The sequence below is a fragment of the Bactrocera neohumeralis genome, chromosome 6 (genome assembly GCF_024586455.1).
Source record: "Bactrocera neohumeralis isolate Rockhampton chromosome 6, APGP_CSIRO_Bneo_wtdbg2-racon-allhic-juicebox.fasta_v2, whole genome shotgun sequence".
Lineage (NCBI taxonomy): Eukaryota > Metazoa > Arthropoda > Insecta > Diptera > Tephritidae > Bactrocera > Bactrocera neohumeralis.
The window spans coordinates 13422358-13443774 of record NC_065923.1 but is presented as its reverse complement, the minus strand read 5'-3'; the positions used below and the strand labels follow the sequence as shown (position 1 = coordinate 13443774).

Sequence of the window (21417 nt, the reverse complement as noted above, 5' to 3'; positions counted from 1 at the left end):
TACAACACAATTTAGATGACAGACAGCAACCAACTGTTTGGTGAAAGGCAAAAATGGAGCAGTGGCGTATGCGTTAGTTCTATAAAGAGGGTGAACTAATATTTTTGAAACTGTGGAACTATAGTTGGTTTATTTTCAACTTCATTCGTACTGATGCATCTGTAGAGAAAATAGGTTAGGGACGGCGTAGAACAAATTTAAAATTTTTAAAAGTGATAAGTTAACTTTTTTATAAAGAAAACTTTATAATATGCTAACGCTTGAATATCGATCTGAAGTTTTGCACACATAATTTTCTCTTCAAAAAGCTGCTATTTTGTCAGAACTGCCAATATCGGATCACTATAGCATATATGTATGTACATATGTTTGTAGCATGTAGCTACCATAAAAACTGATCGATTATCTTTTTATGTGTGAAAGTAACTTACTTTTTATACCCTGAAGAGGGTATATTAAGTTTGTCACGAAGTTTGTAACACCCAGAAGGAATCGTCGGAGACCGTATAAAGTATATATGTATATAAATAATCAGTATGTTGAGCTAAGTCGATTTAGCCATGTCCGTCTGTCTGTCTGTCCGTCTCTATAAATACGAACTAGTCGCTCAGTTTTTAAGATATCGTTTTGAAATTTTGCAAACGTCATTTTCTCCTCAAGAAGCTGCTCATTTGTCGGAACTGCCGATATCGGAGCACTGTAACTAAAACTTTCACATTTGACAATGTATCTTCACGAAATTTGGTATAGATTATTTTCTAAAGCAACAAAGTAATATCCGAAGAAATAGTTTAGATCGGTTAACTATAGCATACAGCTATCATACAAACTGAACGATCGGAATCTAGTGCTGGTATGGAAAACTTTTGCATTTGACGTGGTATCTTCACGAAATTTGGTATAGATTATTTTCTAATGCGACTATGTAATCTCCGAAGAAACGGTTCAGATCGGTTAACTATAGCATATACATACTAGCTGCCATACAAACTGAATGATCGGAATCAAATGCTTGCATGGGAAACTTTCTCATTTGACGATATATCTTCACGAAATTTGGTATGAGTTATTGTTCATAGAAATAATGTAATATCGGAAAAATTGTTCAGACCGGACATATACCAACCGACCGATCGGAATCAAGGGCTTGTATGGAAAATTTTTGCATTTGACGTGGTATCTTCACGAAATTTGACATGGATTACTACTTAAGGTAATAATATAATCTCCGAAAAAAATTTTCAGATCGGATTACTATAGCGTATATAGGGTATATTAGTTTCGGTGCAGCCGAAGTTAACGTTTTTTCTTGTTTTATCTAAAATATTTAATTTTTGGAAACAAAAAAATTTCTCATGAATAAAGTGATCAAAATTTTTTTATGTTGATGGTTTTCCAGTAACACTATTTTTTTTAAGAAAAAAAATTAAATTTGTTGAAAAATTTCTTCACCCCCTTTCTTATAACTTCAAGGTAACAGCAATGCCATATTATTTGCTAAATACAAACTATTGTATCATTATGAAAAATTTCGCAAATTTTATTTCTGAACTCAGAGAGTATAGTATAACTAAGAAAATGTGGCACAAGATTAACCGATGCCATTTAATGGTATTTGTTCGTCTTATGTATAATTTGGCGCTGAAAATGATGACGACAAGCGAACCAGGCGGCACATGCGTGTGTTATTTTTTATTTTTGAATACTAAAAATATGACAACATCTCAAAATACAAAGTTTTCAAAAAACAAACCCAATAAAAAATACATTGAAAATAATATGGAATATACATACATATATACATACATATGTATAGAGCCAGAGAAGTTGGCAACATTTGTCCAACGCGAAGTCAGCGATAGTGAAGGCAATGATGGCGGCGATGATGCGGAAGCCAAAAGAATTTCACACATTGACGCGTAAAATATGAAGTCGTTGTTTTATTCTTCCTTTTTTTTTAATTTTCCCCCTAAAACACTTGCTACAACTCACCAAGCAGTCGGTGGCTCATTGTACACACCCGCATACTCTTCTGTCCATCAGCCATGGAGAAGGACGTTCGCGCGCCATATGTACATCTGTTGAATGATTTTACTTAATCCAAAAATAAAACTCAAAATTGTTGCAAAAATTGTATTCATTTTGTGAGCATGAAAATTTGTACCAGTATACTGGAGGCTAGCTATGTAAGCACATATTCACATATAAATATATGCACACACGCTTTACTTAGTGACAGCAAGTGAGCATACGCAATGCAGAAGCGTGCTTTTGAGTTGGCGAGCGAAAAGCGGCAAAAAGCGTCGAAAAGGCCACGCCTCAACAGCATGCGATGTGCCGCAATTAATGTTAATGGCCGTCTGTGTTGTTGTTTTTTTTTTTTTTGCGTTTTTCCGACATGCGAATGAATGGATTAGTTGCCTTACATACTCGCACATGCTGGCGCAGCTCATTTGATTTTTATGTAGCTCGCTGTGCTTGAATGATATACGATTAGCTAGCCGGTGCGCCTTCATCACTTCCTCAAGCAATGAAATTAATTCTGTTCTAGATCACTATTGTTAGATATGTAGTGTATACTTGTATACGGTATATCCATGGCATATTTTTATTAAATATACCACTATATTGCACAATTATCAATTTGATATTGTAATAAATAGCTCGTATTTTTCCAACATTTCCATTTAAAAGCAAAAACCATAAATAGTAAGTTTCTTTAAGAGTAATGGTACCACCATTTTATAAGCTCCACGTGATATTCTCTATAATTTTATAATTTTCAAAACACAAACAAATATAATAAACTAGTGTGAAATGCAAAAATAATCATCCCATTTTCACCAGTGGGTATATATTTTTTATGGCTTCAGCGTAGACTAAGCAACGAGGTTTATTATTTGATTAAACTTACACGCTTTATTTTGAATATTAAAAACATTGCTGATTCATACATAAATATATGTATATCATCAGTTTCGCTTCAGTGCATTTTCCAACGAATCTTTTTTACCTCTTGAATCGATTCCGCGATTCAGTAGTGTGCAACGGGTCAAGTTACGGTTCTCCAAACTACGTGATAGTTATCGATAACAACCAAAGTCAATAAATTTATGGTGTGGTTACACATAGATTGGTTATAAGCTGAAAACAATTTTTTTAAAGTTTTCACTACTTTGCTAGCAGTGGCTCTTTTCCTACTAGAGATTTATATTATCGTAAAAATTAAAAGAAAGTATAAAAGCACCTTTGAGAATAGGCGAATTATCCACCGATAAATATGGTTTGTTCCCAGCTAAATGCCCTCAGCCAGTTACTTTTAAGGCATTTGCTGCGCGCATTTTCTTCGCAAGTTATTGTTTACATGCCTACTCGTCTATAAAAAATTTGGCTGTCTACAACAGTTTCTATTTTTATACCTCATAGCTCATTCCTTGCATTTTATTTAATTTAATTTTTCTTGGTTTTTGGAAAAAAAAATTCCCGTGACTTATTTATGTGGGCATAAATTGTTTAAAATTTTTATACTCTTGCAACATGTTGCTACAGGGTATAATAGTTTTGTTCACATAACGGGTGTACGTATCACCTAAAGCTAAGCGAGAGAGACATAATTTTATGTACATATACATATGTATGTATATATAAATGATCAAGATGACGAGAAAAGTGGAAATCCGTGTGACTGTTCGTCTGTCTGTTCGACGAATTAACCTAAAACCTGTAAAGTGCCATAAGTTTGGCACAGAGGATCGCAGTAGCAAGGGCACCTGTGGGTGAAAACTTTTGAAAAAGTCGGCGTGGTGGCTCCGCCCTCTAATACAAATTTTATGCAAACTTCCTTCCATAACTCGAAGTCTCGCTAACTCGATGTTTTTCTGTGAATTATGCTTATTCGAGTTAGGGAAGTTCAACTGTATATAAGTACGTATAAAAGCTTGGATTCCGATCCTCTGGTTGACGGTTTGCACTTTAAGATTTTTCCTTAGCTTTGATTCTTGTAAGGTCCAAGAGTATAAAATGTTCGGTTTCAACCCGAACTTAACCCTTCCTTACTTGTTATTTTTAGATTTATTAACTCAAATGATGTAAAATTTGCAGAAATCGCCTATACATTAATTCTTGAGGCAAGACGAGAAATATGTGTAAGAAAGAAAAAAATTAATTTGTATTATTTTCATACATATGTATGTATGTATGTACATATATTTGGTGCATTTTTCAAAAATGTAGAATAAGAATGGAAAATTTCTTTAAAATGGTTAATTTTGTATATATGTACATACATACATACATGCATTCCTGCAAACATATGCACTATAAATTAAATCTAGCATATACAAATCGAAACTGCGTTATTACAACCCAAAAACTGCTCCCCCAAACACCCCTCTTAAAACGCGGCAGACACACGAGTTTGTGTGCCTCTAGTTGTTGCCACCAAAAAGGGAATTGCGAAATTTCGTGCGTGCGCTGCGTTTCATTGGCGTTCTGCCGCTTCAGCTGCACACTCCTCTCCAGCGCGTGGCACTTGTTTGTGTGCATATGGTAGATATATAGCGATAGATACTTGTATGTGTGTTTAAGTAAGTTGATTGTGTCAGCAGTGCTACACAATTGTGGCAGTGGCATCATGCGTTGCCTGTGAAATTGTTTATTGCCACAAAAACTATAGAATATGCAACTTTGTCTTAGCATATTTGTTTTTGCTATAATTCTTGTTTAATTTTTTTTCTCGATTTTTTTTTTGTGCAACGCATTTTTCTATTTTTATTTTGCTAATTTTTGCTTTCGTCTCTGGTGTATTGCATGCATTTTCTCAGCCACATTCCAATGTTTGTTTTTGTTTACTTTTTCACTTTTTTTCTTGTGTGATTTTTGCCTTTTTGACAACTAGCGATCGATATTCTTGATGACGTTGACATTACGCTTCATTTGTAATTGCATTGATGACGTAAGACTTGAGAATTTTTCGAAACCGAAAAATACGCTGGTGCAATCGCTACTGATTTTTATACTACATGCTGCTTATTGGAATTAAGAAAAAAAAACAACACTTCTTACCAAAGAAACAAATTATTTAATTAAAATTTCGAGAAAGGTTTTGACAATAACGATTTTCCAACTGTACTTGTTTTTTTTTAACTTTTTCGATGTTATCGTCATTAACAGAGGTGGAGAGACAATGGAGGAAACAAATTTTTGTATCATAAATGGGCAATGTCTGAATCAAATTTGATCAGATGGTATGACTAATTAAGATGATCAAATAGCATGCGAAAATTTTGCTAAATAAATTCAATCTGTTGCACATTTCTGTCATGGCTTTTTATTTGTGTTAACTCAATATCTGATAATTGTAAAATTTTACATTTTCTGATTATCGCTATAATAAAATTCATAGCCAAAAACATCATACATTTATGATCCACTGTAATATTCAAATAATTTACATAAATGTTTGGAAAATCTTAATAAAAATAAATAAATTTTTTTAAAGACTTCTTGTTGTCCATTAAACCTGAAATATGAACTTTCAAACATACAAATGGACATATCGACATAAAATAATTTGTAAGTGGGATGAAAGCACCGGTATTTTTTCATATATAAATTATTGCTGTAATGTTTATGCCTAAAATTCAATACGTTTTTCATTTCAAATCTGGACGTCCGCCAGAGAATTCATTTTGTAGAAAAATGCTGAAGAATTGCAAAAACGGCTGGTCAAAAGGCATACGGTACATATACAAGGGTGTGTTTATATACAAGAGCAAGTAACGGGTGATCCAAGTAGACGTACTTTTACTGGGCGTACTCGGACTGACGTATGAAACGACTTGGTGCATTTTACGTCGAGATCTTAAATTGAAAGCGTAACAGTTAGTGCAAGAACTGAAGCCGCTCGACCTTCCCAAGCGACATCGCTTCGCCCTATGGGCTCTTGAAAAGTTCCAAGAAGATTCGACGCTTTCGAGCCAAATTTTGTTCAGCGAGGAGGCCCATTTCTGGCTCAATGGGTATGTAAACAAGCCAAAATTGTCGCATTTGGGACGAAGAGCTACCTGAAGAGATTCAAGAGCTGCTATTTCATTCAGAAAATCAAAGGTTTGGTGTGGTTTGTGCGCCGGTGGAATCATCGGTCCATATTCCTTTAAAAACGAATGAGTTGTCGCGCCATGATAACCGAGCAATCAATGGCTTTAATGGGAGAACACTTCGGTGAGCAGATTATTTCGTGTGATATCACAGCGTTGAACTTTTTGCTGTGAGCATATGTAAGTCTAAATTCTGTGCAGACAATCCCTCTTCGTTTCAGACCTTGAAGCAAAACATCACGCGTGTCATTCGTCAGTGGCTCGAAAGAGCCATCGAAAATTAGACTCAACAGATTAACCACCTGAGACGTAGCCGCGGCCAACACTTGAAATAGATAATATTCAAAAAATAAATGCCAAAGAATGTTCTTTCGTATATTATAAACATTGCCCATTAAATTTGAAGTTTCTGTTTTCTTTAGAAAAAGTAGGTTCACCCTTTATTTGCTTATGTATATATGTACATAAGTATGTATTGATTTTTTATTCTCTTCATACGGATATTCTGTCAAAAAAAACAAGGCTGGATCTATAAAAATTACAAATATTTTTTCTGTCTAAAATTTTTTATTTCACTTCAAAATTAACTACCCTGTTAGAGCTACTGTTCGGTTATTCTGTTCATAGGGACAGTATATGAGGTTATTGTCCTAGTTTGATTGTAAAAGCCTTATAACCTAATAGGGGTTAATGGACGATCCTCACAAAAAGAGTTTTCTGTGATCTCGAGACCTTTACGAAATGCTCCATGCATGTAAAATGCTTGCTTTTTAATGAAATAGTCTGCCTACTCCATCTTATATCTATGCTGAGCTCTTATTTTGTGAACACATAGATATTATATAATGAATAAGATTTTTGATAATACTCGTACTATGGATTTTTAAGCTATTCTGAAATGTATTTTTTTTTTTGACAAAAACGACTTTTTTTTGGGAAGTCATTACACATTTTTATATTATTTATAGATTTATTAAATAAAATACTTTTTGAAAAAAAGGAATAACACGAAATACGTTTTCTTTGTTATAACCCCTTAAGTTCCTAGTTCCTTTTCTCAAAACTCTCCAACTGCGAAATATTCGTTAAACTGCGCTAAATAATCGAAAGGCTATTCGTGGCGTATGAGTAACATGCCGTTCACTAAAATCGTTAAATTGAACACCGAAGTTTCAAACGATTCTGCTTCTGCTTTACGCTTCAGTTCATATTTACATCTTCGATTGCGTGCTTTTTTGTTGATTCGCATGTCTGACGCCTGGTTGCACCCACTTTTTTGTTTACATTCGCTTTTCAAAAATCTATAACACACACACGCGCACGCAAAGGTACACACGTGGCCACGCATATTAAACAACACACATACACACACATGTATGTGCTTAACTAAATGTAAATATAAATAGAAAAAATACAACAAATTTCTATGCGCAAACCAAAACATATTTACATAAAATACATGCTTTTTTATAAATGTCTACGTGTGTGTGTGTGCTGATTTTCTAACACTTACACTTTTACCACTTGTAAATGCAGTTGCAGTATAGCCGTGCAGCCAGCGAGTAGGTTGGCCTTTTTATTTCATTTTTAATTTCAATTTTGCTGTTGCTGTTGTTGTTGCTGCTGTTGCTGCAGTTACTCCGTCTGACGCGTTGGGTATGCGCTTGAGTAACAAATGGGGTGAATAACACTTTATTTGATTAAACTTGCGCTAATAGTTTCTATTATTATGCTGAAAGCGATGCGGCAGCGCCCGCTTGTTGCTGGCGCATGCAGCGCAACAACAACAAAAGTTAAAAAACAAAAATGCAAACAAAAAAAATATAATCAAAATTATAAAAAGAACATACAAAATACCTCACACAATAAACATTACAAGTGCAATCGCCAGTGCCAATGCGGCAACGCAACCACGAATCGAGGAAAATAAGAAAAAAAAATTAACACTCTTTCAATGCACGGCAGTACTGTAAGTATGTGTGTATGTAGATATGTATGTGTATGGTAGTTGGCTGCAGTCGTGCCGACAATGCTTAGTGCCAAGCAGATTAAGAATCAAGAATTTCTCATTGAAAGTAAGAATTTCTCTATCACTGGCGACAGCAAATACTGACACACACACATACTATATATGTATATGTATGTGTGTAAAATATACATATATATACATATATCTATATGTTCTTTGCTCATTACATGCATTTAACACAGTGTAAGGCCGTCGTTTTCGTTTTCATTTCTTAGCTTAATTTTAATTTTCGTCGAAAACTGCATTAATTGAATCAATTAATTTCAATAATCTTTGGTTAGACAATTTCAGACATTAAACGAAATTCATAAATTAAAAATTGTGTGTTTGTTGCATTTCTTGCAAGAACGCAGCATTGAAAAGTGTGTTTATGTGTGTGTGTGTGTGCATGCTTATAAATCAAAATACAGATGAGGCCTTTAAAAATAAAATTGTCAGAAAAAATTAATTTATATTTGAAATATTGAGAAATTTACGAGTCTGCTGCATTCGGTCCAACAAATATTTTTGCGTTCATAAATATTCATACATCATATGGTATTAGCATATCTCAATATATTCAGTCAAAATAGTACCTAGATAGAGTCGGGAAAATATTAATTATATTTAGTACACTTATTTAATATCTATTATACGGTATTCACATTCCAAATCGCCGTTTGTCATGCGACTTTGGGTTGTATTTGAGCTTTATATTAGGAGGCAATCCTTATGAAATTTAAAAGCATCGTACACTTATTTAATATCTATTATACAGTATTCACATTCCAAATCGCCATTTTTCATGCGACTTTAGGTTGTATTTGTAACCTTTGGCACTTGAATTTGTTACCTCTGAACATTTTGCCACCCACATTTATTTATCAAAAAGCCGAAGGCGACTTAAGAGGCAATCCAAGAGTGAAATTTAAAAGCATCGATTTTTTCTAAATTCTACCTTTAAAAACAACAACCTTTAAAACAAAATCACAAATAAAACAAGAAAAAACGTTAAATTCGGCTGCACCGTCGATCTGTCTGTCTGTAGATACAGGAACTAGTGCGCCTGAGTTATTGATATACCGATCTGATATACCGTTGGTGCAGATTGGAACCGAAAGGATGATCTTCAGACACTTTCATGATGACCAAATGATCGAAAATTAATAAAAAAAAATAAGTTTTACTAGTTAGAAAATTTGAGAGTGACTCCGAAGATTTATTCAGTAGCCTTTTAATATGAAATATTTATTTATATCTGAATTATCATATCATGCAATAACCTTTGCCACTTGAAAACAATTGTTACCCTGAACATTTTGCCACCCACATTTACAGTATGTGTCTGAAGTTTCTATCTGAAAAAGTGCAAAGCAGTCAGTATTTGCAAATAACTAGGTTAATACTGTGATAAGTAGGTATGTAAATAAGCATGCAGATGAGCAAATATGCGGCTGAGCGCCGGCAAATGAGCATGCAGACCCATTGACATACACGAGGTACGCTCCAAATGTAAGTAGTCTCTTTTGTGATAATCTGTCATTGTTTTGTCTTCTGCAAAGTATTCCATCCCAAGTATGCAATATTCAAAGGTCTATGCTTCTTCTAACGCTTAAAGCGATTCTGATTATTTCAGTTATCTTCTCAATAGCAGTAAATGTCTGATTATTGAAATCAGAAGTTTTCATTATCAATAATCTGATACATTTATACCAGCTGTCGGCTTCTTAAGCTTGGAGACATATTAAGACAAAGAAGCACCCGGAAATTGCAATTAAATTCCCCGGGCGGGTGGATATTTTGAGTATGAAACGCATCCTTACTCGACTATTCCCCATAAGGATGCGATTGTGACCGAATTTTGGAGGTTTTTGTCAAAAAGTATGTTAACAATTTTCAGAAAATTTGTCCATTTAGAATAAATTCACCGATAGATTCACCCACTAGCCAGCATTTATTTTGTTTTGGAACACTAATTCCAATTTTGCTCAAAATCGCGAGGAAACTCTTTGCCATTTTACTTTTCGGGCGCACCTCGTATATAAGACTATTCCTACGTACGTACGTGTGTATGTACGTATATTTATTGCTACAGTCTGTTCAAATACACAATACAAATGGCGCTGAATTTGCAAACATTCATATTTTTCACGATTGCACTCGTTGGCGGCGGCAGCTCATGTGTAATCCCTTACAAATATGTACATTTGTACTTTGAAATGTTCTGACATTTCACATATTTATGTTGTTATGTATTTATCCTAATCGTTTCCCCACATTCAGACACCATTTGTGCAGATTGAACAAACTTCCAAATCGTTTGCATCGCATTATGTTTTTATCTTTACTCTGGGGGCAACCTACTCATAATGATTTATGTGCAGATAACACATTTTTGTACATACATATATACAGTTATTGTACAGTTGTGGACAAAATAATGCAGTCAAATGTCAATGTTTGGCAGCAAAGTATCGTAAATATTTCGGTGTAGTTGTTAAGGCCCCGATTCTTAATAGGTCGGATATTGAAAGTAGACTTCCTTCGATAGCGATTGTCTCTTCTATATATTTCTTCAGCTTTTCGGACTTATCTTAAAATTTGTAGATCCTCTTTTTGTCGGATGGGATAGCTTCAAGGTGCGCACGACAAAAGTTAGGAAAGCTTTACTAGTTTTTTTACTTTTGAAATTGGTATATTTTTCAGACAAGGAAAGGAAATTGAACTAAAAAATACCAAATGGAATCTCCAAAAATAGTAAAAATTATGGACAAGGGCCCGAAAAACTTCAAAAAGCTGAATTATGGAATGAATTATACATTCCTCTAACATTCTTATATTAGAGTGCGAAAATGGGCGAATTTGGACTGCAACCACACCCGCTTTCCATATAACACAATTTTAAATTCCATCTGACTCTCTCCTTTCAAAATACACAAATCTTGAAGTAATTAATATAACGTAATAAAATTAATGTCTTTAGTGTATGCCACCTTATGGTGGCTGACCAAAACTGCTCAAACCTCTAGGTACCAAATATTTGGACCCCAGTGCCTACAGTTGACTTTTTACCGCAAATATCGGTCAATGTGTAAGATATATAATTGAAATCCATCGAGAGTTTTTTCCTGACAATGGTATGTCTGTGTGTCGAAAATGGGTTGAATCGTGTCAATACTTCCCTTAGCCCCCATATACCTAATATAAGGTGCATTCCAAAGTAAACAGGACTTCAAAAAAAAAACACAGAACAAATGGTTTTTTCGGCAAAAACAATTTATTTTATTCAAAATAGTCTCCTTCTGCTTCAATACAGCTTTTTGCACGGTCCAAAAGCATGTCGAACGAGTGTTTTAGCTCGTTGGCCGGTATGGCCGCCAGTATGCCGGTACAAGCCTTTTGAATGGCCTCTACGTCTGCATAACGCTTTCCTTTCATGGGCAAATGCATTTTTCCGAAAAGGAAGAAGTCGCACGGTGCCATATCAGGTGAATACGGGGAGTGGTTAATGGTTAAAATGTGATTTTTGGTCAAATAATCGTCCTTGGAATGTTGGATTCTGAGCAATTTTTGGTCGTCAGTCAATTAGTGCAGAATAAACCGTGCACACACCTTTCGTAAGCCCAAATGTTCGGTCAAAATGCGATAAATCGATGTTTTGGAGATGTTCAATTCCATTTCCATGAATTTCAATGATGATTTCGACTGATTTTTGATAAATTCACGCACATTTTCGATGGAATTTCCGGTGATCACGTATTTTAATTGGCCCACATGTTGATCGTTATTTATGTCCTAACGACCACTTTGAAAACGTTGAAACCACTCGTGCACTCAGCTACGGGATAGGCAATCATCGCCATAAACGTGTTTCATCAATTGAATGGTTTCGGTAAAAGTTTGACCAATTTTAAAACAAAATTTAATGTTGGCTCTTTGTTCGAAGCTCATTTTCGCACCGATCGAAAAAGATAGCAACGCTCCAGTCGACATATAGATGGCGCCACTAGGGAGCGCTAGATTCAAAAAGTCCTGTCTACTTTCGAATGCACCTTGTATAAAGATTTTCAAACTTCCAGGTGACTTTATTCCGCATATATCGGTCAACTTGTGAGTTATCTCAATGAATGAATGAATTTACCGATAACAGTGCATTTTAGTGCAAAAATTGATAAAACTGAGCAAAAACTTGACCTGCCCCCCATATAGCAAATTATATAACATTCGGGTATTTCATTCATGATTGGTGATTGTATATTACATACCTACGTTAATCTCAGCGGAAATTTATTAGTACGAGTATGTGTCATATTAATAGTATGAAGCATTGGCAAAAATAGATAATATCGGGTCGATATTGCCCCCAACTCCCATATACATACTACATATATATAATGATTTTCGTTTTCGAACAAACCTTTTATTTATCTATAACTCAAAATGGATGGACATAGTCAACAAAAGGTTTGTTATATGTATATAATTGCTGGGATTTCGATCCTCTTGTTGACGTTTTACACCTTAAAGTATTTCCCTGGCTTTGATTCTTGCAAGTCGCAAGTTACACCCGAACTTGTTTTTTATTCTTTTTTGCAGGTATTTTTTGTATTTAATTTTTTCTTGATTTATTACAAAAAATTTGAATAACTTTTCCATGATCTCATTCAAAATTTTATAGAAAAATAACAACAACTCATTGAATTTGGAGTGTAGGCTAGGCGCATCACTGGCGCCACGTGTACGAAATCAGCTGTTGCTATTAATACATTTTCTGTTGAATTTTCTAATTCTCACATTAGATAATCAAAGAGGAAGTGCTGCAGATGATGTGTCATTGAATTATTCAAATTTCTACCTCATAATAAGATCAAACAAAAAAATATTAAAGTTAAGGATAAAAAAATATTTTAGAAACAAAAATATGTAGAATTTAATAGTAATATTGTGCATTAGTGCATGATAAAATGTGTTTTTAGTTTTATGAATTATTTTTTTTTGGAAAATTAAACTTAAAAAATTGAATTGGCTTTTTATTATTGGACATTCAAAAAACGTTACTTTGCATAAAGTCATATGAAGTATTTTGCACCGGAGCTAAATACCCTTCACAGGTGCATTTTTGTTAATCACTATGCGTTCATTTTGTATGGAAGCTATATGCTAAGTAATCCGCTTCATTCTTCTTGTTTCTGAAAGTTTTTTCGGAGATTACATTGTTACAACTTTATTTAATATTAGGTTTTTATTTAGTTTTTGCCAATAACCTCTGCCAACTTTTGTGACAATACATTGTGAAAGATTTTTTCCATACAACTGTCTGCCCTTGATTCCGATTAAATTTCAAGTTTGTATTATGCTATATATAGTAGTCCGAATCGGCCGTTCCTACAAATGAGCAGCTTCTTGAAGAGAAAATGACGTTTGCAACATTTCAAAACGATATCTTAAAAACTCAGGGACTAGTTCGTATATATACGGACCGACGGACAGACAGACAGACGGACATAGTTAAAGAAAAATAAAACTCAGCTCAACATACTGATCATTTATATATATGTTTATAGGGTCTCCGACGCTATCCTTCAGGGTGTTACAAACTTCGCGACAAACTTAATATTTTTATTTTTTTTTTTGGAAAATTAAACTTAAAAATTGAATTCTTTATTATTCGCATTCGTGCAGAAAATAACTTTCCTAAGTCATATGAAGATTTGAGGGGTAGGATATTTTTTTATTAACTAAATTTTGAAAATAGTTGGAAGTGGAAATGAAAAATTAGGTTTCAATTAGTCATTCTTATTTATTTATGTATATTGCATACTGGCACAATATATTGTGGTTTGGTGAAAGATTTCATTTCTCATAAACTTACACCTTCAAAATACATACATACATATGTATGTATATACAACTTAAAAATTTGATTAAGCATTTAGTTTATATATTTATTTTATTTATATTTAGTTTTATTGCCACGCATCTTATTGCATCACTTCTTAGTCTTTTAAGCCGAACTTTAATCTATAATTAACTAAAGTACGTGATCAAGCTTCCGTGCACTTGAGGTTTTTCGAATATGAAAAATTATACAGAAAGTTGATTTGTAATAGCTGACGTCTCGCGGCAGGCAATATTAAAACTCCGAGTTTGAACCACAATTTTCGATTGTTTATTTAGAACAGAAATTCTTATTTCAATAAATTTCATATTTTCATTGTTCTTAGTAAAGATTGTGATGGAGAAAATATTGTTTAAGAAATATTGTTTAAGAAATATTTTCAATATTTTATAATAGATTAAGAGAAAATAAGTCATTAACCAGAAACTTGTTTTATCACATTCTTATATCTTTATTTTCTTTTGAGGAATCTACATTATTTTTATTATTAGTATTCCAAACAAAATTACTAATGTTAGGTTGATTTTAGTAAAATTATTTGATTCTTACCCGAACGTTTCAAGCTATAAACTAATAAAATAAAAATTGTTGCCTACATCAAGGCGCATATTAGCGAAGTCACCCACCTAAAGTGAAATGATCAACAAAAAAATGCTATAAAACAAAAAAAATTATATTTTTATATCAATGCCCAATAAAAATTGAGAAATTAATTATGACAACTTAAGAAAGATTTTAAAAGACAACAAAAACTTATATGTTACGCATTTACGGTGTTATATTCATCCTATTTTTAGCATAGATATCGTATGTACATGTATTTGAAAAAATTCTCCAAAAATTTGAAGGTGATCCGATTCCAAACAATTTTTTTCGCATATAAAAAATAAAATATTTTATTGCTACAAACATACAGTATTAACAAAGAAATTCTGAAATTGGAAATGGAAATGGAAAAAAAAATATATTTTAAACTCGGCCATTGCGACGCCATTTCCGGTAACCCCTCGGAAAAATGATGCGTCCGCGTTGGCAGGATAACTCCTTAGATGTTTTTATTTATTTATTTATTATATAAAATGCTCCTTCAAAAACAAATGTTCGAAAAAACGACTTCTTTCTGACTTGCTATACCTCCTTAATGCATAACAGACTTGTGGGGAAATTCCCGCAAACTTTTTCAACATTTCGAACATAAATTTTATATTATATAACCAATAAGTATTCACGTATAAACTTTACGATTTTTAAATCTTTCTAATTCAAATTCTTCGTGTATAAATTTGAATGTAGAACACACACTCGTTTGGCTTTCGAACAGTCATCGCATTCCTCATAAATAATCTAATTTCATAGATACATTTTCGATTGTGCAAACCCGAATGCTTTATGCAAATTGATAAGGCAAACAAATAATAGAAAATATAGAGAGGTAACAGTCAGCTGAGTGGCAGGCGGCGGCGCCGCTATTTTGAAGTGGCGTTTAGACATTCCTTCGAAGACACCAAAATCGGCATGACTGCTTGTTTGGCTGACCAAAATAGCATATACATATGTGTGTATAGATATATAATATATTTAATGGTTTTTTTCCTTTCCTACATCTATTCTCAATGTGCCGTTATCAGAATGTGTGCTATAATGTTTAAACAATGCGTCCAGCGCTGAGCGATAGCAAAAATATGAAACAAACCATCGACGGCGAATTCATATGGGCAATGTGGATATTTGCACCTTTTGCTAATATTACTATACTTGCTGATTTGTTATTGTTTATGCATGCATACATACATGCCAATTTGTATGCACGTGGCTGTGTGTGAATGTGTGTATGCGTGAAAGAGGCGTGAGGCGTACTATTTTTCCACCATTGCGTACCACCTTATTCCGCAATCGGTGCAGGGCATTGTCGAGCGCTGGAAGAAGCGATGATATCATCGTCATTTTTGTGCGAAGTCCATTTTACTTTTCACTTTGAATTTATCGCGGCATACGAGTTCATTTTTGTTGTTGTGTTGTAACTATTCTTTTTGTTTATCAATTTAATTCAATTTCTGTTGTTGTAATTTGGGTGTATTCTTGGGAAATTGCTGTACAACTAATATTCTTTGCATTATTACTTTGGTGTGCTAATGACGCCAATTTTTATTTTCGACTTTTTTTTATCGCTTTACGTGCTTTGTACTCAAGTGTTTTTCATTTTTCTAGGTAAAAAGTGCCTCAGTGGTTATTGGTAATGATTACTTATATTTAAATTGATTGCAATTTTTTGCATATGCTCAATTTAGACTTCTTATGAAATTCTCTGCGGGAAATTTAATATATAGCTTAGAAGTATTAACGACTGTTACCCTGAGTAGGGTATATAAAGTTTGCCACGAAGTTGGTAACAGCCAGAAGGAAACGTCGTAGAGCTTTTGAAATATAAATATACATATGTATGTATTAATAAATGATTAGCATAATGAGCTGAGTCGATTTAGGTATGTCCTCGTCTGCATATAACCCAACTAGTACCTCAGTCTTTGAGATATCGATCTGAAAATGGACTAAAATCAAGTGCATATGTACATATATGGTAAACTTGTTTATTTGCCAGAACATCTGTACGAAATTTAGGGCAAGCCCTTATGTATATGGAAAACTTTTTTTTATTTGTGAAAGATGTTCCGATTTCCTAAAAGACTGTTTTTCATAACTATACAGGATTTTATAATGTTTCTGCACTGCTTTTCTTCTTTTCATTTGAGCATATCATCTGTTTTTCTCACGTCTCTTTAGCCAAATTATTGATAATTCATTGTCAGTTTTTGGTTAACAGCTAATTACTTATATTATAAAAAGTTAGGTACAATTGTAATGAATATATACTACTGCTAGCACAGGAAAAGGGCTTGTTGTTGCTTTTCATGTGCTTGTCATTTAGACTCTTTCTGTTGTTCTCGAACTATTATTCTTAGGTGCTCTCGTAGATACATATATTTAAGTTTGGGATTCAGAACTACATTTAAGTAACTGATTTCAATGCTTTTGGAACTTTCTACCAAATTTTCAGGTATTTATCAAACGAATAAATTCAAGTAGACTGGATTATTAGTTTGTTTTTTTATTATAGGTTAAATTGTCTTCAGTAATGTATAAGAATTGAAGTGTAAATGCTTGATTGTCAAACCATCAGATTGCCAAATTTACCGATTGTAGAGGAGCATATACATCCAGCCCGAGCTGTACCCTTAGCCGCACCTTGAGAAATATCTTATGCTAGTACAACATTAACACTTTGATACACTAGATTCCAAGCTTCCTACACTTTCTATATTAATATAAATATTATTCCCAACTTATTATTAGTATATTTATTATAGGTCAGTTGGCAGCTCTATTAAAGGATTAAGCCTTTCCAAAGCAGGAAAAACTTTGACAATTTTCAATAATTGTTTTTGGACATTTTAAGTAGTTATACTGTGAAGTTGCGACTAAAATTCAATGAAAATTCAAAATCAAATTCTCTCCCAATCCATCGCCGTTAGATCCATAAAATGCAGTTCTGAGAAAAACTCGTTTAAAGTTTTACGTGCTTAAGCTGACTACAGATTGACCCAAACCCTTCTCACTCAATTATAATATTTATTTGAGTTCTCTCATTTCATTCTCATCCGATTATTTCACGCATTGAGGCAATAAGATAAAAATGTTGCCTACATCTAGGCATACATATATCAGCAAAGTCACACACCTAAGGGAATATTAAAATGATCAAAAAAGCAGCGGATTGGAATTGTTTTTCTCAATATAGTATAATGTTTTCAACACCTAAAGTGTAGTTAAAGCCAAAACAAATAGAGGCTTTGTAAATCCTAAGCTTTAACTAATACAACTTTTATAAATTCTGTTACATTTTTATTATGTCAAACAATTTTCAATAAATTTTTCGAATTTAAAATTTTTAACTATTTTTTTAAATTTAAATTATTAAATTTTAAATTTTTAACTAATTTTTCAAACTAGCAACAGAGTTCAAAGAAATATGCTATTAGGAATTTTAGATTTTATTTGAAAATTTTGTAAACTAAACATTTAATTTGTATGATTGTTTAATTTACAAATGTAAATATGTCAAGCAAAATGAAACGTTTTCACGCTTTCTTTTATTTATTTTAGGCTTGCATTGATGATAATCTAGAAATGGTTGAATTTCTAATCGAACATGGCGCTGATATAAACAGACAAGATAATGAAGGCTGGACGCCGCTGCATGCCACCGCCTCATGCGGGTGAGTAGCCAATTGGCCGAAATGCTTTTGAAAGCGAAATTGCCAGTAAAATGATAATCAAAATATAAATAATTTTTTGCACTTTCTGCCACCACTTTCGCAATATTTATTTCGTTTTCTTCTCGCTAATATTCTGTTTTATTTTTTTGCTGTGGGCAGCTTCGTGAGCATAGCCCGCTATTTGGTGGAGCATGGCGCCGATCCGGCCGCTGTAAATAGCGACGGTGACTTGGCCGTGGACTTGGCTGTCGATATACAACATTTGGCGATGATGGATTTCATGCAAAAGGTGATGACTGAACACAATATCGACTGCGAGAAGGCGCGACAGGCGGAGGAGCAGCTAATGCTGAGTGATGCCAAGAAATGGTTGCGCAGCGATGCGTCCGAAGTGGATCGGCCGCATCCGAAAACAGGTGCCACAGCGCTGCACGTAGCCGCAGCAAAGGGCTATACAAAGGTGGGCGTTTATTAAATGCATTTCAAGCGTAATTTCATTAAAAATGCAAAAACTTTTTCTTGTGGTCTTTTTTAGGTTATAAGTTTACTACTCGCCGGTCGCGCTAATGTTGATAAACAGGACAATGACGGCTGGACGCCGTTGCATGCTGCATCACATTGGGGCCAAAAGGAGGCCGCCGATATGTTGGTCAATGCCATGGCCGATATGGATATACGCAATTATGCCGGTCAGACGTGCATCGATGTGGCCGATCGTAAAATGGCGAAATTCTTGGAGGAATTGCGTAGCACCAGCAACAAACGTGTCAAACGTCGTCCTTCTAGTCAAATCAGGTTGCACGTTTCATTGAAATCTCTGTACGATGTTTTGTAATTTATTCTCTCTCTTTCTCTCCATGACACAGAATCTCAGATAAAATTGAAAATCACATTGATAATACGCCAACGAAAATCATACGAGTGGAAGTGAAATCGGATCAGTCAAAGGATCAAGCGAATGGTATGTGCGCACACATCTGTAAATACATTAGTACTTACATAGATTTGTAGTTTACGCATCAAACATAAGCTAAACATACTTTAATTATTATACCATGACCAGGGTATATTAAGTCTCTCTCCGTCCGTCCGTCTGTTCCTACGCGAACTAGGCCTTCAGTTTTTGAGCCGTTGATCTGACTTTTTGCACACGTTTTTTTCTCCTCAAAAGGCTGCGCATTTGTCGGAACCGTTGTTATCAGAGCACTACAGAATATGGCTGTCATACAAAGTGACCGCTCAAAATCAAGTACTTGTATGGAATAATTTTTATATGTCAATTATTTTAACGAAATTTGGCTTGAATTGTTGTCCGAATCAGCAGTACAATTTCTGAAAATATTGTTCAGATCTGGCAACTATAGCATACAAACTGACCAATCCGTTCCCACGACAGTCCACGATCTACGTAACCCGAACGGACCCGGATTTTTTTTATCCGGTTAAGAATTGTCAACTCGGCTGAATTATGCCGCAACAAAAACAACAAGCGATCAAAAACTTTTAAGTACGCGTTATAACAACAACAACCGAACAAACTCTAGTCTTTATATGAAAAACTTTTTTGTTTGACAAGATATCTTTACGATATGTATTTGGCATAGATTATTCTGCATATTGTTCAGATCGGAGCACTATAGCAAATATCTTTGTACGACAAATGACTAATAGATATCATCATACAGATTTTTGTATACCTTTTATACTATAAAGCACCTGTGACGGGTATTAAAGCTTCGGTGCAGCCGAAGTCAATGTTTTTTTGTGTTTAAATTAATCCTTTTATTTACTATAAACTAATATATTCTTAAATCAATTTTTTATTGTCCACTCCCGCTGTTTGTTGCCGTTTTTGTTTTGGTTTTCATTCTCATTGTTACTCTCAATTCTTTAGGTTCACATGGCCGTTAAGAAACTTCTTTCTTTGTGCACTAGCTTAACTGTCATTAGTTTAAATTTTATACATACAATTAAAAAATAAGTTCTACTGCCACACACTTGAGTTGTACACCCGCACTGCCATTTTACCGTACACAAATATTTATTGTTTTTTTTTTTTTGGGTTTTCACATTTTAACTTTGCATTCGTTGGCATTTTCTACACGAAAACTTTAAATATTCACGAGTAAATCCAAGTTATTTACATACATATGTACATTTTGTATTGCATTATTCCCAATTGTACATGAATGACTGTGAATTCTCTGGCTGCCATTTCCGTTATTACCAACCGGCTCATCGTGTCCATTGTGTGCTGTCCAAAATGCGTTTCTTGTAAATACATATGTTTGCCTAACAGCTTCCATAACCGAAAATGAACTGCCAATGATTGATAGTAGTGATCAGCTGGAGCCTCATAATCTGGCGCGTATAGCAGAGTATGATGAAACTGACTCTGAACTCACCGACTCAACAGAGAGCTCACACTCGACCAGCCTATCTGAACCTGAAGGTATCTTTGGTGAATGCGTGTGTATGTGTGTTTGTTTTTGTTTTATAGTGCTACAGCATTTCGTGACGAAGGGGGGTGGAAAGGAATTTGCTACTCCCCCTATGTTGCGGATATGCTGTAGAAGTTACATATTATATTTATTTTATATTTTGAAATGGGTTTTGTATGTTTGTATGTATGTGCGGTTGATTATATTTAGCGTTATTTAAATTTTTTTGGCCTATAACTCGTTTTGACTGTGACCATAACTGTGACTGGCGTTGGTAATACTTATTTGTGTTGTTTTTGTATTCTTTTTAATATTAATTTGACCTAAGCGTGACAGTATTTTTTCTGTAAACAAAATCTGAATATCGTTTATACCGTTGCGTTCCACTCTAAATGTTTGAAATATTATAATTTATTTTGAGTTTTTGCCATTTTTTTTAAATAAAAGTTTTCTTTTCATGGCTTTAATTTCACTTTTCAAACTCAGCATTATTATAAAATCTTGCTTTATTGCAGATGAGAAATCAAAACAATCGCATGAAACTGTCAAACCATCCGCCGTTGCTACAACAGACAACCAAACGGTTGAGGATGAAGCGCCATGGCGACGCAACAGCTTGGCAAGAGCGCGCACACAAAATGAAAGTCCAACGAAAATTCGTGAGTTATACCTTACAATGGTTTGTTAATAACATTAC

General features: G+C 34.0%; 1 protein-coding gene across 16 annotated transcripts in view; it reads left to right on the top strand.

Moving 5' to 3' along the window:
* Nucleotides 1-21417, top strand: part of LOC126762466 (protein phosphatase 1 regulatory subunit 12A) — a 76487-nt gene that overhangs the window by 5471 nt on the left and 49599 nt on the right. For 15 of the 16 annotated variants that reach the window (XM_050479236.1, XM_050479237.1, XM_050479227.1 and 12 more), the window contains exons 3-8: nucleotides 18167-18279; nucleotides 18439-18739; nucleotides 18815-19074; nucleotides 19146-19240; nucleotides 20579-20731; nucleotides 21236-21379. In XM_050479236.1, the coding sequence (XP_050335193.1) occupies nucleotides 18167-18279; nucleotides 18439-18739; nucleotides 18815-19074; nucleotides 19146-19240; nucleotides 20579-20731; nucleotides 21236-21379 (1066 nt within the window). The remainder of the gene's footprint in view (nucleotides 1-18166; nucleotides 18280-18438; nucleotides 18740-18814; nucleotides 19075-19145; nucleotides 19241-20578; nucleotides 20732-21235; nucleotides 21380-21417) is intronic. The other variant, XM_050479228.1, reaches the window with a different exon arrangement.